Consider the following 19,235-nt stretch of genomic DNA (forward strand, 5'->3'; position numbering starts at 1 on the left):
TAGATTCCATTGGCTCTGTTTCTCTTGAGAACGCTGACTGAAATAATGACTTTGTTTAGAAATAGAGACTTTAAGTTAAAATCATGCTGGATTAAGGTAGGTCCTAAAACACTATGACTGTTTCCCCTATGAAAGAGGTAAAGACACACAAAGCTACAACTACAGTAGAAAGTCACGTGAAGATACAGGCAGATAGTGGACTGATGTAGTAAAAAGCCAAGTGAAATACCAAGGATTGCCAGAAGCCAGGAAAAGCTAGGAGAGGAAACAAAGGATTCTTCTGCAGAGGCTTCGGAGGGATCACGGACCAGCTGACACCTTAATGTTGGACTCTTGCCTTGAAAACTATGAGATAATATATTTCTGTTGTTTTAAACTACACACTTTGTGGTCACTCATTATAGCAGCCCAGGAAACTAATATAATACCTAGCCTCCCGACCTCCTTAAAGGCTAGGAGGAGAAACAGAATATCAAGAGTCCTTCACAGATTTGGATTGGATTCTCTTCTTAAATACGGAGAAGCTCACTGATGGTGTAGACTTTATCTGTTTCTCCCTTAATAGTAGCTGGTAAGTATGTGATCATCCCCTATGATCATTCACCATCCTATAGCCACACTGGTCTTTTCTCTCTCCCTCAAACACGTCATACTTACTTTGACATAGGGCCTTGAGCTTGTCATTCTTATTGCCTGGAATATTTTTCCTACAGATCTTCAAAAGGCTACTTCCTTTTCTTTATTCAGGCTTCAGTTCAAATGCCACTTACACAGGAAGGACTAATCCAATGCCCCTAGTTAAAACAACAACATACACTCTTCTACCCCTCATTACTGTGTTGTTTACTTCATAAAATGTGTTACTTCAGAAATAATTTTATTGTTTGCTCACAGGCTTCTTGTTTGCCTCCCCCAACAGAATGGAAGTTTCATGAAGGCAGTGAATTCATCTTGTTCACCACTCAACCTCAAGTGCAAAACTATATCTGACACACAAAAGGTACTGGTTAAGTATTTCTGGGCAATCAAAACACTGCCATTTCCAAGAAAACATATACATATATGGTGTAGAAAAGGAAAACTGTATACACAAACTGGTAAGGAAAAAAAATCTGGCACAAATAAAAATAAAAGAAAAAAGGAGAAACAATATCCATAATCCTTCATAGGTCTGGATTAGATTATTTTTTCTAAACTACAGAGAAGTTTATTGATGATATTGCCTGGTTCTGTTTCTTCCTTAATAGTAGGTTGTAAACATGGCACAAAGTAAAACCTCCACAAAGGGCTGGAAGAGGACAGGAAGAAGGGAGGAGAGGCTAGATGCTTGCATGGATGGATGAAAGATGGCGTGTGGGATAAATAAATCAATAAAACATTCAAAAGCTGGAAGAAAAGAAAAAAGAAGAAGAAATGCACCAACTGTGACTATATTAAATGGGTTAAAAAGCTACAGAACAGTAAGATTAGAGAACTGTTTAGCTCAAGACTTGTGAGAATTTAATCCCTTTTCACGATTCTCTGGAATGCTTCAATTCCTTCAAAGTCTTGAACACTTAGAAAGTATTAATATATTTCTGCCTTCTCATAACTAAAAACCTGACCCAAAATTCTTTCAGAGAGAAAACAGTCATATCCATAACTAATTTGAATAAAGTATTAAATGAGTTTATTTCCACATGGTGGTGGGAATGGTTTGCTGTAAGAAGTGACACTGAGGCTGGCAGAAGAATAAAAGAAAAAGGAGAACAAGAACAAGTAAAATAAAAAGAAAAAACAGAAAAAGAAAGAAGAGGAAATAAAAGTAAAAAATGTAGAATGATTTGAAAATGCATATTATTTAGGAAAACAAAAATGGTTCAAAGGGACCACGTACAAGGTACAAAGATGAGGAAGTAGAAGGGGAGAGGAAGGATGCAGAGATAACTTCATACTTCCTCTTCAAGAGCTCTACAGATAATCCTCAAAAATGTTAACTTTGTCCAAAAGATCTTAAACAAGAAAGTTTAATTGTAAGCTCTGACTCTCAGGAAAACAATTCTGGAAGAATTGTAGAGCACAGAGGAATGGAAACAATGCCTAGGTGGATAAAATCACTGAGAGGTCACAGGACTCTTTGGTGTAAGAAATGGTGAGAGCATCTGAAGCATCATTAGTATCAAGAAGAAGATAATCATACCCAAATGTCTCTTCAGAAACAAAGTCAGTAGAGAAAGGAGGGTAACTAAGTGAATCGGATAAGTAAAGGAAGGAACAGAGACTGACTTTGAGAACACTAGCTCTGGGATCTAATACTGGGACAGGAAAATAGAAGGAATAGTTCAGGGGTAAGAAAAAAATGAGTAAGGAAACACAAGATAATGAGGATTTTGTCTGGGAGTAGCTTCATGTTTGTCATGATTGACATAAGCAGATATTACGAAGTCTATAGTTACAAGGGAATTTAAGTTAAACGGGGTGAGAAGGTTGCTGAGGTAAGTTCTAAATCTGATGCAAATAAGAGGAGGATGAATATTTTTGAGCACAGATAATATGCTTTGAGCACCAAGAACTATGCTATGTGATTGGTGAAATTATATCCATTTCACAGATAAGAAACCAAGACTTAGAAAGAGCAAGTTTTTTTTTTTTTTTTTAAGATTTTATGTATTTATTTTTAGAGAGAGGTAAAGGGAGGGGGAGAGAGAAACATCAATGTGTGGTTGTCTCTTGCACGCCCCCTACTGGTGGTCTAGCCTGCAACCTAGGCATGTGCCCTGACTGGGAATCGAACCAGCAACCCTTTGGTTCACAGGCAAGCACAGAAAGAGCAAGTTCTTTCCTTAAGGTCACACAGATAATAAACAGCTAAACTGCTACTAAAACTTGATATGTTTGTAATGAGTGCCCATGATCTTTTAATAATTTGAAACTTTGTTTTATTTACCAAGAGTATAAACAGCTCCCAACCTCTGACTACTTCCTCAGTTGCAAAATTCTATATAGGTCAGAAGCTGTATTTCCCCTCCTTGAATAACTCACATGAACACTGAGATATTCCATTATTCCCCTTAAGTTTTTCCTTTGTGACTAATCAAAATAAGTTACTATGTATCCTTGATGTGGAGAATCTGGAAGTCCTTGTAGATAAATATTCCCTCTGGCAATATGGCTTGGGAATTTGTAATTTAGAAAAGCCAGGCACATTTGGTTTTTAAGCTTTACACATAGATCAAATCCTTCAGCTATACTAAAATTCTTTATTCTTTCTCCTTGGTTTGTCCAACTTAAAAAAAAAAAAAAGCTGAACTAATACCATATCTTGATTAACTACACTTGAGAGAAAGTTTCAACTGCCAAAGTTTCTAAAAACATCATTAAACATGGTAGAAGACTTCAGGGAATTTTTATGTCAGCTGAAAAATCAGGAATGGGCAAGGTGGACTAACAGGGACCGAATATACTTTCCCACTTTCAGTAGCTTAAGCTTAAACTACTAAAGAAACACAAAAACTTATTAAAAAGGGGATTTTAGAAACTGGGCAACAGTCAGTGCAGGACAGTGATCTCAGAGAAAAGGGAAGAAAATGACATGATGCCACAATTGCCCCTGCTTACTGCCTGGAGAGAGTTTTCATGTCAGGGCAAGGCGGGTGGGGTGGGGTGAGATGTTGGTGGGAGATGATTCTTGGGGAGCCCACAGCATCCCTGAGTTGTGAAAACAGAGCTGATAATCAAAGAAAGCAAAGGGAGCTTGAAGAGACAAAACAAAAGATGGGAGAGGTGACAGTGCCTTAGAGAATCATGAAACCTGAAGGAGGCTCCACTCTAGTCTTCACCTGAGTCCAAATCAGCATATCTGTGGGAGGAAAGAACCTGAGGTAAAGGGAAAAGGCACTGAAAAGGAGGAGCAAGAATGATCCCAGAGCTCACAGAGGGCAAGAAATAGTATTCCCACTACCTACAGTGCCCTTGTAAAACCATCAAAAATTAGGCAGAGTAGTCAGTACTGGGGAAAAATTAGCTATAGACTAAAGGCTGTTTCTACTTTTCCCTCTTTTTATAATGTTTTTGCAAAAGTATGAATTTTAATAATTAATAAGCAACATGAACTCAAAGTATTTTGTAGGTTGGCAGGATTATTACAACCCTGATACATACTTTTAACATTATTTCTACTGTGGTAAAACACATATATACCATAAGTTTGACATTTTAACCATTTTTAAGTGCACAATTCAGTCACAATTTGTGTAAAACTATTTTATCAGCCCACACAGACACCCTGTAACCATTAAGCAGTAATTCCTCCACCCATACTACCAGTCCCTGGTAACTCCTATTCTACTTTCTGTATCTAGGAATTTGCATGTTCTAGATAACTCATATAAGTGGAATCATACAATATTTGTCTTTTTTACATTTAGCTTCTTTCGCTTAGCATTATGTTTTCAAAGTTCATCGTTGTAATATGTATGAGAACTTCATTCCTTCTTATGGCTGAATAACATTCCATTCTCCATATATGCCACGTTCAACTGTCAATAGACATTTGTGTTTCTTCCACCCTTTGGTTTTTGTAAATGATGCTGAAATGAACTGGAGTGTAAGTATCTGAGAACCTATTTTCAATTTGTTTCAGTATATACCGAAAAGTGAAATTGGTGAGGATGTGGTAATTCTATGTTTAGCTTTTTGAGGAACTGCCTAGCTATCTTCCACAGTGGTTGCACCATTTTACATTTCCACTAGCATGTTCAAATGTTGCAGTTTCTCCATATGCTAGCCAACACTTGCTATTTCCTTTTTTTTTTTAAATTATAGCTATCTTAGTAGATATGAAGTGAAATTTCATTATGATTTATATTTGCATTCCCCTAATGACTAATGATGAAGAGCATTTTCCATATGTTTACTGGCCAACTGTTCATTTTCTTTTGCACAAATGTCTACTCAAGTCTTCTGCCCATGTTTGAATTGGGTTGTTGGTTATTGTTGAGTTGTTCGAGCCCTTTTACATACCTAGATATTACACATCTATCAGTTGTATGACTTGCAAGTATTTCTCCCAATATACAGGTTTTATTTTCACTTTCTTTGTAACACGCTTTGATACACAAAAGATTTTGATGAAGTCTGATTTTTCTATTTTCCTTTGTGTTGCTCCTGTTTCTGGTATCATATCTAGGAATCCACTGCCAAACTGAAGGTCATAAAGATTTCCTCATATGTTTATTTCTAAGGATTTTATGGTTTTAGCTCTTATATTTGGGGCATTGTTTTGAGCTAGTTTTTGTACATGGTGTGAGACAGGTCTCCAACTTCATTCTTTTGCATAGGGAAATACTGTTGTCCAGCGCCGTCTGTTCAAGAGAAAATTCTTTCCCAATTGAATGAACTAGGCACTCATGTCAAAAATAAGGGCAGAGATGTATGGGATTATTTCTGGACTTTCAAGTCTATTCTATTCATCTATATGCCTATTCTATTGCTATTACCATACTATTTTGATCACTGTACATTTGTAGTAAATTTTGAAATTTGGAAGTGTAAATGCCCCAACTGTTCTTTTTCAACATTGTGTTTTCTGCTAGGGGCTTCAAAACAGGCTATATTAATTTGAGTGTGTGCTTTTCCATTTCTGCAAAAATAGACTGTTGGAATTTTCACAGTGATCGCACTGAATCTGAAATTTTTTCTGTGTAGTATTGACATCTTAACAATATTAAATATTCCTATATATGAATATGGGATAACTTTTACCATATTTTTTGGTCTAATGGAAAATAAATTCAGGGCAACCAGTCAAAAGATCTCTATGACTGTAATACTATAATCTTGTCCCTAACCTAATGTGGCTTTCATTTATCTACTCTATGATGAAATTATGACTGACTAATCCTGGAAAAATTTCCAGGTCAATAAGATCTCACATTAAAAGCAAAACAAAATCTCAGAACAGTTACTTAAGTATTAAGTATTGTTAACAACATAGGTAAGAAATATTGTTATACTTTTATTATTATAATTTATAGTTCTATCACAAAATGGCACATAAACACAAATAAATATTCTTACACACCCATATTCCTACCAATAGCAAAGACTGAGTTAACTGATTATTCAATGTTAAAAGAAGGGGAGGTGATTATCTATAAATAAGATATTAAGAGTACTACAGAAATAATTATACTTTGTTTATTCAACTTAATTCTTGTAAGAATTCAATGTTACATACATCAAATATCAACCTAGATCTCACACACTTTCCTGAGAGTTGTAGGGAAGGTAGCTGATTCTTAAGGCTGTCTACCTTGGCTGATAGAGAAATGGATGTGAGGTTTTTATAGGAATGGCTCGGTGTGCTGCAATGGTCTCCAATTTTTTATGCTTATGGACATTTCTCTGTAAAAAAAAGTATGAGCACATTCCTAAGGTAAGGGTGTTTATAAATTATAGACATGAATTACTCCCTGCTTATTAAATTGGATATTAGTAAAGTATAATTTCTTACTTGTTAGGTAAAAAATAAATAAGCACTAATACTTAACACAGTAGGTCATCTCATACACCATAATGAAGACAACTGCTTTGGAGCGTAACAAAAGAGGAAGACAAGAGACAATGACTTGTATTGTCTCATTTAGTCTGATAATGTTCCTGTATTTGTATTAATAATAAAATTTTCTACCTACTTGATCCATTTTACAACAACGTTTCCAAGTGTTGCTCTGAGGGGCAAGGATGGTTCAAGAATCCTGTCATATGACATGTTAGGGAAGAAGGCAAATTTCTAAAGCTGGCCAGGTAGTTCCCAGGAGTGGTAAAGGGGAATCTGGCCTATTAGTGGATAGGGGGTTGGAGGGCGCAGATTCCTCAAGAAGCATGGTGTGTCCTCACAAGGTTTTCTCCCCTAAAAAAAGGCAATGGTACAATGGGAAGATGACATCATTTAATTATGGGCTATTCGTAATGTCTTCACCAATAAGATTGGTAATAATCCCTTTTCGCCATTTTATTTCTGTTAGAAGGGGTGACTAATGAGCCACTTATTTGGCAAGAGAACTGAACTTCCTGGCTGTTTCTAAGGTGACAAATACTCTCACCTACCTTCTAATTTGTTACGACACATTTTAGGTCAAACTAGAAAATGGAATGGCACTCTAACACACGGCTCAACAATGTGTACATCAAGAAAAGGTAAAGACCACCTCACACCGGTCAGAATGGCCATCATAAACAGATCAACAAACAACAGGTGCTGGCGAGGGTGTGGAGAAAAGGGAACCCTAGTACACTGTTGGTGGGAATGCAGACTGGTGAAACCATTGTGGAAAGCAGTGTGGAATTTCCTCAAAAAGCTGAAAATGGAACTGCCTTTTGATCCAGTGATTCCCCGGCTGGGACTATACCCTAAGAATTCCAAAACGTGAATTTAAAAGAACTATGCACCCTAATGTTCATAGCAGCACAATTTACAATAGCCAAGTGTTGGAAGCAACCTAAATGCCCATCGGGAGATGACTGGATCAAAAAACTATGGGACATTTACACAATGGAATACTACACAGCAGAAGAGAAAAAGAACTACTAAACTTTCCGACAGCATGGATGGAACTAGAGAGCATTATGCTAAGCGAAATAAGCCAGGGGGTGAAAGACAAATACCATATGATCTCACCTATAAGTGGAACGTAACCAACAATACAAAGATGCAAGGAAAATAAGACCAGCAACACTGAAAGGAAAAGAAACGAACAGAGACAAGAGGGATGGAGGGATGGGGGGCGGGGAAAAGGAAGGGAATGGGAGGGTCGGGAAATGTGTAGCAAGGTCTCAGGGACAAAAGCAAAGGGGAAGGATTGAGGGAGGGAGAGGAGGAGGGGACAGGGTAAGGTGGTTGGGGGAAGGCTGAGACAAATGTATTTGGAAAAAAAACTGGAGGCATATAAACTATAAAAAGTGGGTAAAATAAAAAAAAAATTATAAAATAAAAAGAAAGGGTCAGCTATAATACTTGGATATACCACGTGATATGAAGGGACAGAGTGTTGGGGGAACTGAGACTTTACTCAAGGGATGTATGGTCTGGTGGTTTTATTTGAAAATTCTTTTAGTACTTACATCACTGAGTCTTTCCCGAGAGCTGCTCCTGTGGAAGCCCTTGGATTCTCCACTGGCGCTTTCACTGTCACTGTCCCTGCAGCTGTTCTGCCCTGGTTTGAGCTAAAAACAAAGAAAAGAGAAATAAGGAAAGAGCCAGTGTTCTCTTCACACAACTGTTTCTTCACCCCTGTTCTTTAAGCCTCATCAAAAGTGAATAACTGAAGGTCCTGATGTTTAACATTCTTCTCAGTTTCTGAATAGTGCCAGGCAAACTGCCACAGAAAGAAACGCAGAGGGTAGGAAAAGCAAAACATTTACCATGAAATGCTATTGTAGATAAAAGAGTGAGCAAGCCTCAAATAAATACCTGGACATTCTTAATAAAGGTTTATAAATCTTAGAAAGTAACTTGCCCTCAGATTTCTCCTCTGTTCTAATGTGGTATCTGGTCAATAACAAAAAGACCCAGAACATGGAGTAAGCTAAAGCCAGATTACACTAACTATAATTCGCCACCTTATTTTTTCCTCCTCTTCTGAAAAGAAGTAACAACAAAACAAAACAAAAACCAAAGTTTTTGTATCCTAGGAAAAAAATGATGAGATACTGGATGCTATCCTTTAGCCATTGGGAAACATTCAATAATTCTGTTTGTTGAGACAACAATTCTTGAGGTCTCTTGCCAGATATTTAAAAGTACCAGATTAAGACCTACAGTTGAAGTAAATTAAACCAGCACTCATTCAACAAATAGGTATTAAGTCCACAACTGAGCGTGGTAGCGAGCCCTAGAAATACAACACTATACCAAAAAAAAAAAAAAAAAAAAAAGTCTCTGATCTTACAAAGCGTGCCTTTTAGAAGTTTCTATGCACTTATGCACCTCTGGTTTTTCACTGAAAATGGGCACACACAGAGAATTGCAACCATTAGTCTATGTGAAACTTAGTCACGCACACAAGGAAGAACAGTCTGTGATACTATCACCAACCACATTTGCAGAGATTCCAAGAAATTCGATGCAGTGTACAAGACACAATCTCTTTACAGTGTTCTTAATCTAGCAAAAGAAAGTGCAAGACATTCAAGTAAAACAACACAAGGAAATACTTGCTAAGTGAAAACCAAAAAGTAGCCAGTGACATTCTGAGGAAAAGTGATTTTTGAAATCATGGATTTTGAAAGAGGACTGAGCTCATGGTTGAGAGAAGAGAAGACACTCCTGAGGGGAGAAAGATAAGGAAAGCAACTTGCCAGGAAATGATCAGGGTCTTTTTGGAAATACAGTTCCTTTGGGGAGAAAATAGGAAGAAATCTAAGAGGAGTACAAGGACCAGAACATGGATAGTCTCAAACAAAACACAAGCCCTCTATTTCTGGGCAGGAGAGAAGTTAAGAGAGTAGAACAGGCAGAAGGCAGCAAAATGTTTGCCTGCAGGTATTCATATGCCTCTGGGGCAAAGGGGAGAGATGAACCAAGATGAATGGAGAAGGAAACTGGATTAGCATTTCTTGTACCTTTAATGTGCTTCTTTAAAGACTGCAGTTCAAACTGCACTTTTGACCATACCATCTAATCAGCAAACTGGAGATTCCCACTTTTAGCTTTCAACCTTTCTACAAATCCACTTCTCTTTTATTCTTGAGAAACACTGATGTGACAAATACCTATCAGTTCCCTCCTATACAAGTCCCCACCAGAGATCAAACCCTCTACTCAGGTATGTGTCCAGACCCAGGATCAAACACACAACCTTTGGTGTACCAGACAAAGCTCCAACCAACTGGGCCCCTGGACTAGGGCTCTACAAATCCACTTTTACCATATCCTTCTAAAATCCCATTCTACAGAAGTCTTCTCTAATGGAACCCCCCAAAGTGATGCTAATTTTACTTTGTATCCTCCTGAGCCCTTAAGTACTTAGTTTCCTCCTAAATTACTGCAAAACCTGTTAATTCTCAGTTAATTCAGATGCAAACTCTATGAGCCTTTTCTCATTACTATGGAACAAAAGTTCAGACTATTGCCGTTCTCTTCAAGTTTTCATTTTTATACTTCTAATAAAAGGGGATTTAATCTAAAATGGACATCACTTTCTCTCAATTTCTTAAACATGTCATGTCCATTCCTGCCCTCCACTGTCTCACATTAGTTTTCCTCTCTCTGACATGCTCATCCTCACCCTCTCTGTGCTTTTTGGGTCAAGATTTTTTTGAAGCACAGATAGGCTATCCTCCACTATGGTCTTTGAAGAACTCTTTCTTTTTCTTTTCTTTTTTTTTAAGAGCTCTTTTATATTTTTTAACATATGTCATTGTTAGCATACCATTCTATCATATATTCTCAAGTATAAAGCAGACTACTGTCAAGTATATCTGTACTGATGATAAAATCTGTATATGGAGAAGGCCCTCTAAATTCAAAAGCAGTGTCAGAAATCTTATCCCACCAGATTTCTTGAGTTAAGCAAAGGTGTAGGTGAAGCTACCTCCAATGTATATAGATGAAGAAACAAATCAAACCAGTGATGTATTCAGAAGTGGGCATGAGGTGTAGGACTAAACCCAGGTTTTAGAGACTACTGCTCACATCATTTTAATTCTTAGTGCCCATTTAGATTATTTGTGTTTGACATAATGCTTCTCCAGTATGTTAGTATCTCCATAGAATATATTTTTAATACATCTGTGGTGCCTGACTGCGTTCACAAAGGAAGAAATCTTATAAGGTGATATTTGATGAAGAGGTATTTATAAAAACTCAGTCCCCCAACTAAGATGAAAAATAAACATCCAGGAAATAAAGGGTATAAGGGTATGAAGACTTTCGCTAATATCCAACTGGCTTAGCAAAGTGTGAACTTTGCATTTGGATCTTTTCCATGTTTTTTTTTCATGGAAGGAAAATGATACAATGCCCAAAAAGAGACTCCAGTGGCCTTGACGTCAATTATCTGACTAAATGTTGATCTAGGCTAAGGGCAAAACCCAAGAAAGATTGAGACGAAGCAGTTTGCTAGTCTTCCCTGTGCAGTGCCAGCAAAAGCACTTCAGCGAATTTTCTTCTGAGACACTTACATAAAATCCACTCCCACACTACCCCTTTCTCCTCCAAAGCCGGGCTCAAGTTTAAAGGAAACTTAGGATTTTAAGCTGTCAGACAGCTCAATATTTCAAAGAAATGGATTGACTACAGTAAGTACTAAAGCTAAACCACAAGATTTCAGGCAAAAGCAGTATTCATTCCTAATCCCATGAATACATTTAAAGCTGGCATTTTCAGCCACTTCCAATGGATCATTTGAGGTAGCATAACTAACTCAGAAATTGTAATCCTTCATCTGAAATTCTCAGCTATTCCCTACAACCAAGATACATTACAAAGGCCAGGTGCTGGCTTAAACATTTAAAGACCTAAGAAAAATCGATCTGCTTACATTGACTTGTCCTAGCACCCAGAGTATTTATAACTCTGTTATAAAAAATCTTTTGCTCTAACTGATGCAATGAGATTTCTTACTATCAGCCTGTAAATACTTCAGTATGTCAAATTACTGTAATTCACTCTCTTAGTTTCAGAAGTTTCTTCCCATCAGATTATTATGTGTTTTAGACATAATAGTTAAAACAAAACAGAAGAAATGAAAGGACACTAGTGTCTGGCATGATGGCCGTAACTATAACATTTTTTATAAAATATAAGGAGTCATTTGTTTTTCATTAGATTTCACTGTCAATAATACATTCTCCAAATTTTGAAATTGTGATCTCATTACAGATTTAACTGTCAGTAATGGCTAATTAGGAAAATAAGAATGCATGGTTTTATCACTGCTAATGAAAACAGAACAAAGTCTCATCTCCCTAGATTGAGTGAAGGTAGGGCAATTGTGTGCACATCTGCCAAGGTTTGTGAGCCAGGCTATGCCATTCAGCCATTCTTGCTGAGTTCCAAGAAGATGCTCAGCAGGTGTCATTAACCTTTCAAATAAAATTTACAGGAGGATAAAGTACTTAGAGAAGATATCTATGCTGGAACTCTAGAAGAATGATGTGAATTATGCAGTGCAATGCAGTAGAGCATCCAAATTATGCAGTGTAGTTCAGAAGAACGCGCATCATAGTTTTGGTTCCTCAAAGCAGCATATATTCTATCTTAGACTGCTGAGTTCTGCTGTAGAGATCTAAATGAACTCTATACAGGCTTTTAAAATATGTCAATAAGCACAGAAATCTTCTTTCAGTCAAACAAATTGTATAATATGTGTTCACTAACGTTAAAGTAGCAAGTATTTAATCTCATAAAAGTTTTGTTTTTTTTTTTAAATAACTCTCCACTGATGAGGAAAGTTTAATAAATTGGGTGGCATCTGTGGCATCCTTAGGTTTTAAAAGGTATTTCAGATGAGAGACACAGAATCTAACTTGAGAACTTAATGAAAAAGCTGACATGTCAAAATGAGCTAACAGGGAAAAAATACCACAAACAAAACTACAAAGTTGAATAGAAAAAAACATTTTCTTAAGAAAAGAATAATATGTTGTACTTTCAAATATAGCAAAAAGTTGTACCAAAAAGCTAAAAGTTAAATTCTGGAAACTAGGGCAGGATAAGGAATTTGTGCAAAGTTTCTATGGGATCATAAAATCAGAAGTTATCCTGTTGTGTCCTCAATAGTTAAGAATTTTAAGTAAGAATTTGATAATCCTGAAGTTAACCAGTACTAAAATTTAGATAATATAAATAAGTCTATTAATTACTATCAAATGTAAAAGTATTAAAATAATAATCAATTGAGAAATAAAGAAAAGATAAAGGAACTAACAAGAAAGCAAAAGCATACAACTAAGTATATTGGTTATAATAGTATACATGGATTAAGCTCCCACTTCTAAAAACAAGGCAAGGACATTTAGTTTATATTGAGTGAAATAAATAAATATCCAATTCTTTCTTAGTTATAAAAAACTCTGATTTTTTTTAAAAGAGGAGAAAAGACAAAATATTACAAATGAATCATTAGATTAAGTCATGTTAAAGATAGCAACTTTAATGTTATAAAAAGTAAAATCTTTACATTTTATACTTCTGTACTTAATACTAAAGAAATAAGTTACAAATCTGCTATGCCAATATAGAGAGTAAAAATATTTTAAGTAATAAAGAAAATCAATAGAAGACAGGAGACTTTAGTACCCTACTGATTATCAGGGAGTGAGATAACAAAAACATACAAAAGGACTTAGAGGTTAAAAACCTCAATTTGACTTAAGCAAAAATCATGATAAATTTGGTAACTTGCAGAGATCACACCTTCTAAATCACCCATGGGATATTACCATCAACCTCAGATATTATGACACAAAGAATATCAGAATAAATTTCAAAACATAGAAATTACATAAACAGCCTTTAGTCTGATGAAAATTAATGATGACATTTAAACTCACTAGCTATATCACCTAGAGATTTTTTTAAGTACTTAATCCAGAAGCTATATTTTAAAATTCTCTTCAAAATTATAATTAAGCCAAAGAGGAAATCACAAACACAATATCTGTATTTAAAAAATTAAAATTACAAACATGTAAGTTAAAAAATTTACAAGACCTATAAAATCTATACTAGAGGTTAACTCATGTCTTTTCTGTGAAATGAAAAATAGAAATAACCTAATTACAAATATTAAAAAGAACAAAAAGAAATAAGGCCAAAAAAAGTAACTTTAGCAAAAAGTAGAATGATATTATAAAAATAAAAACTGCATAATAAAATGAAAATTAAAATACTGTATAATTAATAAATTAAGGTAAAATTGGGAGCAAAATCTACAAAGAGATAAACCCCTTACAAATCTAAGTTTTAAAAAAAGAGATAAAAACAGGAGAAATCAAAATGACAGAGAAGTGAATGGAAGTCACACTGACCTCCTCCCAGGGCAATCTGGAATTACAACTAAATTGTGGAGAAATCACCTGGAACAAACAACTGAACAATAGCAGGAGAGGAACCTTATAACCTCAGAGGCAGAAAAATCAGCTTTAGCACAACCTAATTTGGTAAGGTGTGCGGTAGAGACATGAGAAGGTACCCACAAGTGGCAGCACCAGAGAAATATTTAAAAGGCCAGTTGGATCTCCCTGAGAAAAGCGGAGTCTAAACCATAAGCGAGGATGTCCAGCCTACAGCACCAGAGCCCAAAGAATACACAGATAACCAGCTGCAAAAAACGGCAGGGTTGCTCTCTGCTAGAGACAGGCAGCTGCAGATGCAAAGGGCCGTTTAAAGCGCCAACACATAAATTTTTATTTGCAACCACTTACCTTGGTCTCCTGCAAAGGTGAGGGCAGAGTGGGCCACAGATGCCTGAGGAGAAACTGGGGAAGGTGGCTTTGGGGAGAGAACTGAGAGAGTAGCCAGCAGGGTCTTGGTGTTGACTCATCCCCCAGACAGCAGCAGCCATCTTCTTCAGGCAGACCCCTTCCCTGAGTGGCAACAGTATGAGCGGGAGGACACAACAGCCCTGCCCCGAGGAGGCACTCGGCCATGGCCTGCTAGTGCTAAAGCCTGACTGCTGAGTACAGAGTGGCAGCCACAGACAGTAGATCCCTGGCTAAAGGAGGTGCAGAGCGGTCTGCAGACACACCCCTGAGCAGCAGCAGTGTGGAAGGACCCAAGAACCCCAGCCTCAGGAGGGACTCTGCCCCACCTTGTGGTGTCTAAACCTGACTGCTGAGTGCAGGATGACTAGATTAACAACTGAAGGAGAAAGACAGACAGACAGCAGATTCCTGGAAGTCTCGAACAGACTGCCTAAGGTCAGGTGGGGTCAGCATCTGACATCATCAGAGGCAGATCCAGAAAGAAAAAACAGCAGTCTCCTACCATAGAAGTTCACACCACGATGTCAGGAAATCAAGGCAGATCAATTTAAGAAGCAGAAGTAAAAAAGAAGGATCTCTCAAATAATGGGAAGACAAAGAAATACCTCCCAAATGAAGGGAAAGGAGGAATCCCCACACAGAGAACTAAATGAAATAGAGGCATTTAAACTATCAGATATTGAGTTCAAAACAATGGTTCTAAGGAAGCTCAATGAGCTCAGTGAGCTCAGAGAGAACTACAAAAAACTACAGGAAAACTACGAGGAACTTACTGCAAAGTATATCAGCATGAAAAAGGACATAGAAACTATCAATAAGGCATAAGAGGATATGAAGAATACCATTTCTGAATTGAAGAACGTAACAAAAGGAATCAAAAGCAGGCTAGATGAAGCAGAGGATCGAATCAGTGAGCTGGAGGACAAGGTAGAAAAAGTCTCCCAAAAAGCGCAAGAAAATGAAAAAAAGATTCAAAGAAATGAAGAAGTGTTTAGGGAAACGCAGGACAACCTAAAACATAGTAGTATCTGTGTAACAGGGATACCAGAAGAAGAGGAGCAAGGGATGGAGGACCTGTCTGAAAAAGTAATGATGGAAAACTTCCCTCATTTGAAGAGAGAAAGAGTCACACAAGTCCAGGAAGCACAGAGGGTCCCATTCAAGAGGAACCCAATAAGGCCCACTCCTCACTCTGAGAAACAGCATCATTAAAATGGAAAATATCAAAGACAAAGAGAGAATCCAAAAGGAAGCAAGTGAGAAAGAGGTAATAACATATAAGGGAGCCCTGATATGGCTAGCAGCTGACTTCTCAACAGAAACACTGCAAGCCAGAAGAGAACGACAAGAAATATTCCAAGTCATGAAAAGCTAAGGCCTGCAACGAAGCCTGCTCTACCCAGCAAGGCTCTCAATTAAAATGGAAGGTGAAATAAGGAGTTTCCCAAACAAAAGAAGGCTAAAAGAATACAACGGCATGAAACCAGCATTGCAAGATATGTTAAAGGGACTGCTTTAAGAAGATGAAGAAAAAGAGTCTATGAATACCCAGTTCCTTTCACAGTCACCAATACTTGATATTACCAATATTTTTAATACTTACTCATCTGATTGTGACAATGATGTGTTAATTGTTACTTTATTATTGGCTGAAACTACACCTGTTCTTGTATAAAAAAAGATAAAAACAAAACCAGAAATGGAAATAAGCTATCATTATATAAAAATGTAATAATATGTGATAATATAACAATGTGATTATCATTATAATATAGGTACATTTATAAATTATAATTATAAAATGCAGTAAAACACATTTATATATAAAATATAGTAGGCACATTTCTAAATTATACTAGTAAATATTATTTTTTTGGTATTGCCAAAATCATAATTAAGTAGTTTGAATTTTTAAAGAATATTTAACAAAATTTGATTCAGAGCATGTAAAAAATATGCAAAGCTAATCTGTGCCCAAATCTGATAATAACAAAACAAAAAGGGAAATACAGAATAATATTCTTAATCAGAAGAGTTCCTAAATATGATGAAATATAATTAAGTGAATTTAATAATACAATCTGACAGATTTTTTCACAAGAATATGAATCCATCAATTAGCAAGTTGGTACAAAAGAAATTTTTTCTCACTTATATTTATATATATGAAATATACATATTTATGTTTATTTATTTTCAAATAATAATTAGCCCAGAGGAGACTGAAGATAATACATAGAGAGAGGGAAAGACAAGGCACCCTTTACTGTTTCCCCTAGTGGTTACATCTTACATGACTATAGTACAATATTAAAACCAGGAATTTGAAGTTGGTATGTGATAGGTGTTTGTTTTACAAGAAATAGAGCAGTGAATGAAACACAAAAATCCCTTCTCTACCCCTAATGGGGCTTAAATTCTCTATGTTGTGCATGGGTTATACAGTAAGTACAACCAATATAAGATTTTAGTACAGCGGGAAAGCAAGGAAGGGGAATTGGTTTGTGTGGGCGTGTTTCAACAATTTATTATGAAGAATTTCAAATCTTAGAAAAAGTTTAAAGAATTAGACAGAGAACACCCACATATCAACCATGTTATTACGTGTGTGTGTGTGTCTCTCTCTCTCTTTCTCCATGCAGTTTTAACTGGTCAAGGAAGGTCTGTTTGAGAAGGTGACAGTGAAAAGAGACCCAAAGGAGTTGAGGGAGAGCAGTGTGAACTTCTGGAGGAAGGGTTTTCCAGGCAGAAGGCAGAGCAAAAAAAAAGGTTCTGAAGCAGGAGCATTTTGGGGTGCTGAAGGAAAGGAGAGAGTCCAGTGGGGTTGAAAAAGAAAAGGCCAGAGAGACATATTGGAAGTAAGAATGGGGAGAGACTGATATAAGGCTTATGGCTTCCACTTTGAGTGAGGTAGGAAACCACTGGAGAGTTTTGAGCACAGACTTAGCATAATATGATTTATGTCTTTTTTATTGTTGACACTGTTACAGATGTCCCGCATTCCCCTGCTCTTGTCTCCCTCCACCCAGATCCACCGCACCCCATTCTAGCCTTCACCACATTGTTGTCTGTGTCCATGTGTTATGCATATGCTCATATGCATACATGTTCTTTGGCTAATCTCTTGGGACAAGGCAAATATTTGAGGTGATACCTATGTTCTAAAACTGGAGTATAATGACTGCACAATACTGTAAATTTACTAAAATTCATTAAATTATACATTTACATTGAGTGGATTTTATGAGCCATAACTTACATTTCAGTGAAGCAATTTACTTTGGAAAGAGTAAATGATCCCATCAGTTTAATCTCTTACTCCAAAAAAGAGTAAGGCTGGAGCTCACAGAAGATAACTTGCTTTATTCAAAAGGACTGTGGATCTAAAATCTAATCAAGGGAGTAAACAGGGGTAAGTATCTTGAAGGGATCCTGCCTACCGCAGTGGGTTTAAAAAGACAGAAAAAGAGAAATTGCCTCTAAATCCATGCATCATAAAATGACTCCAACGACATCAGGAAAGTTTTATTAACGTAAAGTTAGATAGAATCACAGATATGCCTCGTCTTTGGAGTGTCCTTTATCTGTGTCAGTGATGTTCCCAAATAAACACTTAAGAAATTGCATAGATCATAAGCTTAAAAAAAAATGGAAACTACTGAAGCACTCCCACTTACCAATCACCTATATTAGTCAAGATTTTTAAATGGTTTCAGTAGACTTCATAGTAGTAGGAAAAACTGAAAATTAATAAAGAAGGGGAAATAAGCCAAAATCAATCCAACTACATAGTTTCAAACATAAACAAGAGGCAATGAAGACACTCAGGAACAATCTGACCAACTGTGATATCCTTCCAATAGACAAATTCAACCCAGATAACAGAACTTACTGTTCTACAGCTTATCAAGAGAATGAAAATTTTTCTATGCTTTGGCAAAGAGGTTGTCATGATACTATTTCTTCATGACTTAATAATGGGAAGGGAAGAGAATGCAATTGTAAAAAAACAATTCTTATTATATAACTCAGATTTCTATCTATAACTTGGGTACTATTTCTAGGTTAAATTATACTGACAAATGGCATACGAACATACCTGACTATTTATTTTCTACCAAAAAAATAGTCGAAACTATGCGGGTGAAAAAGATGTACAAGAATGGGATTAAAGAAAAAAACCTGAATGAACTGAAGGTACTTGGCATTCCCTGGGTTTGACTGTGGACTACTAAGTCTGTTTTCATGTAGGCTCAGAAATTCACATACAATACACACATGCAATGCAAAAATAATTTGATGAAGGAATGTTTGACTGCTTTGGTATAGTTTCTAGCCTTCTGAAAATAAGATTTTGATTACTAAAAAGAAATTACGAGACAATATTATTTAGTTGGAGAGGATGAGTATTAAAAAATAACAAATACAGTTTTATAGTTTTCTATAAAAATTTTTCAAACAATTTTTAAAAATGGTCTGGCATTCCTTAAAATAAGCATCACCCTCCAACAGAAAATGTTTTATGCCTTTTGTTTTCCATTCTACCATGAAAATATAGTCAACTGAAGTGTAAAGAAGGGAATGACCTCATTTAACCCTAATTACTTCCTTATTCCAAATACATATGATTTTTAATTGGGGGGGGCCACAATTCAAATGAATAGCATTTATCATTAAATGCTATTATCAATTAGTGACTATTGTGTACCAGGCAACATTACTTCTATAAGAACATAAACAGGCTTCACAATCACTATATTCAACAT

At 36.3% G+C, this 19,235-nt stretch overlaps 1 protein-coding gene across 3 annotated transcripts in view; it reads right to left on the reverse strand.

Annotated features, from left to right (window-relative positions):
- The window catches only part of AUTS2 (activator of transcription and developmental regulator AUTS2), a 1,138,147-nt gene that overhangs the window by 619,655 nt on the left and 499,257 nt on the right, over positions 1 to 19,235 (reverse strand). For all 3 annotated transcript variants that reach the window (XM_054589696.1, XM_054589694.1, XM_054589697.1), the window contains one exon: positions 8,104 to 8,205. In XM_054589696.1, coding sequence (XP_054445671.1) covers positions 8,104 to 8,205 — 102 coding nt within the window. The remainder of the gene's footprint in view (positions 1 to 8,103; positions 8,206 to 19,235) is intronic.

This window comes from Pteronotus mesoamericanus, unplaced genomic scaffold (genome assembly GCF_021234165.1).
Source record: "Pteronotus mesoamericanus isolate MK-2021 breed Mesoamerican mustached bat unplaced genomic scaffold, CSHL_Meso_final scaffold_167, whole genome shotgun sequence".
NCBI lineage: Eukaryota > Metazoa > Chordata > Mammalia > Chiroptera > Mormoopidae > Pteronotus > Pteronotus mesoamericanus.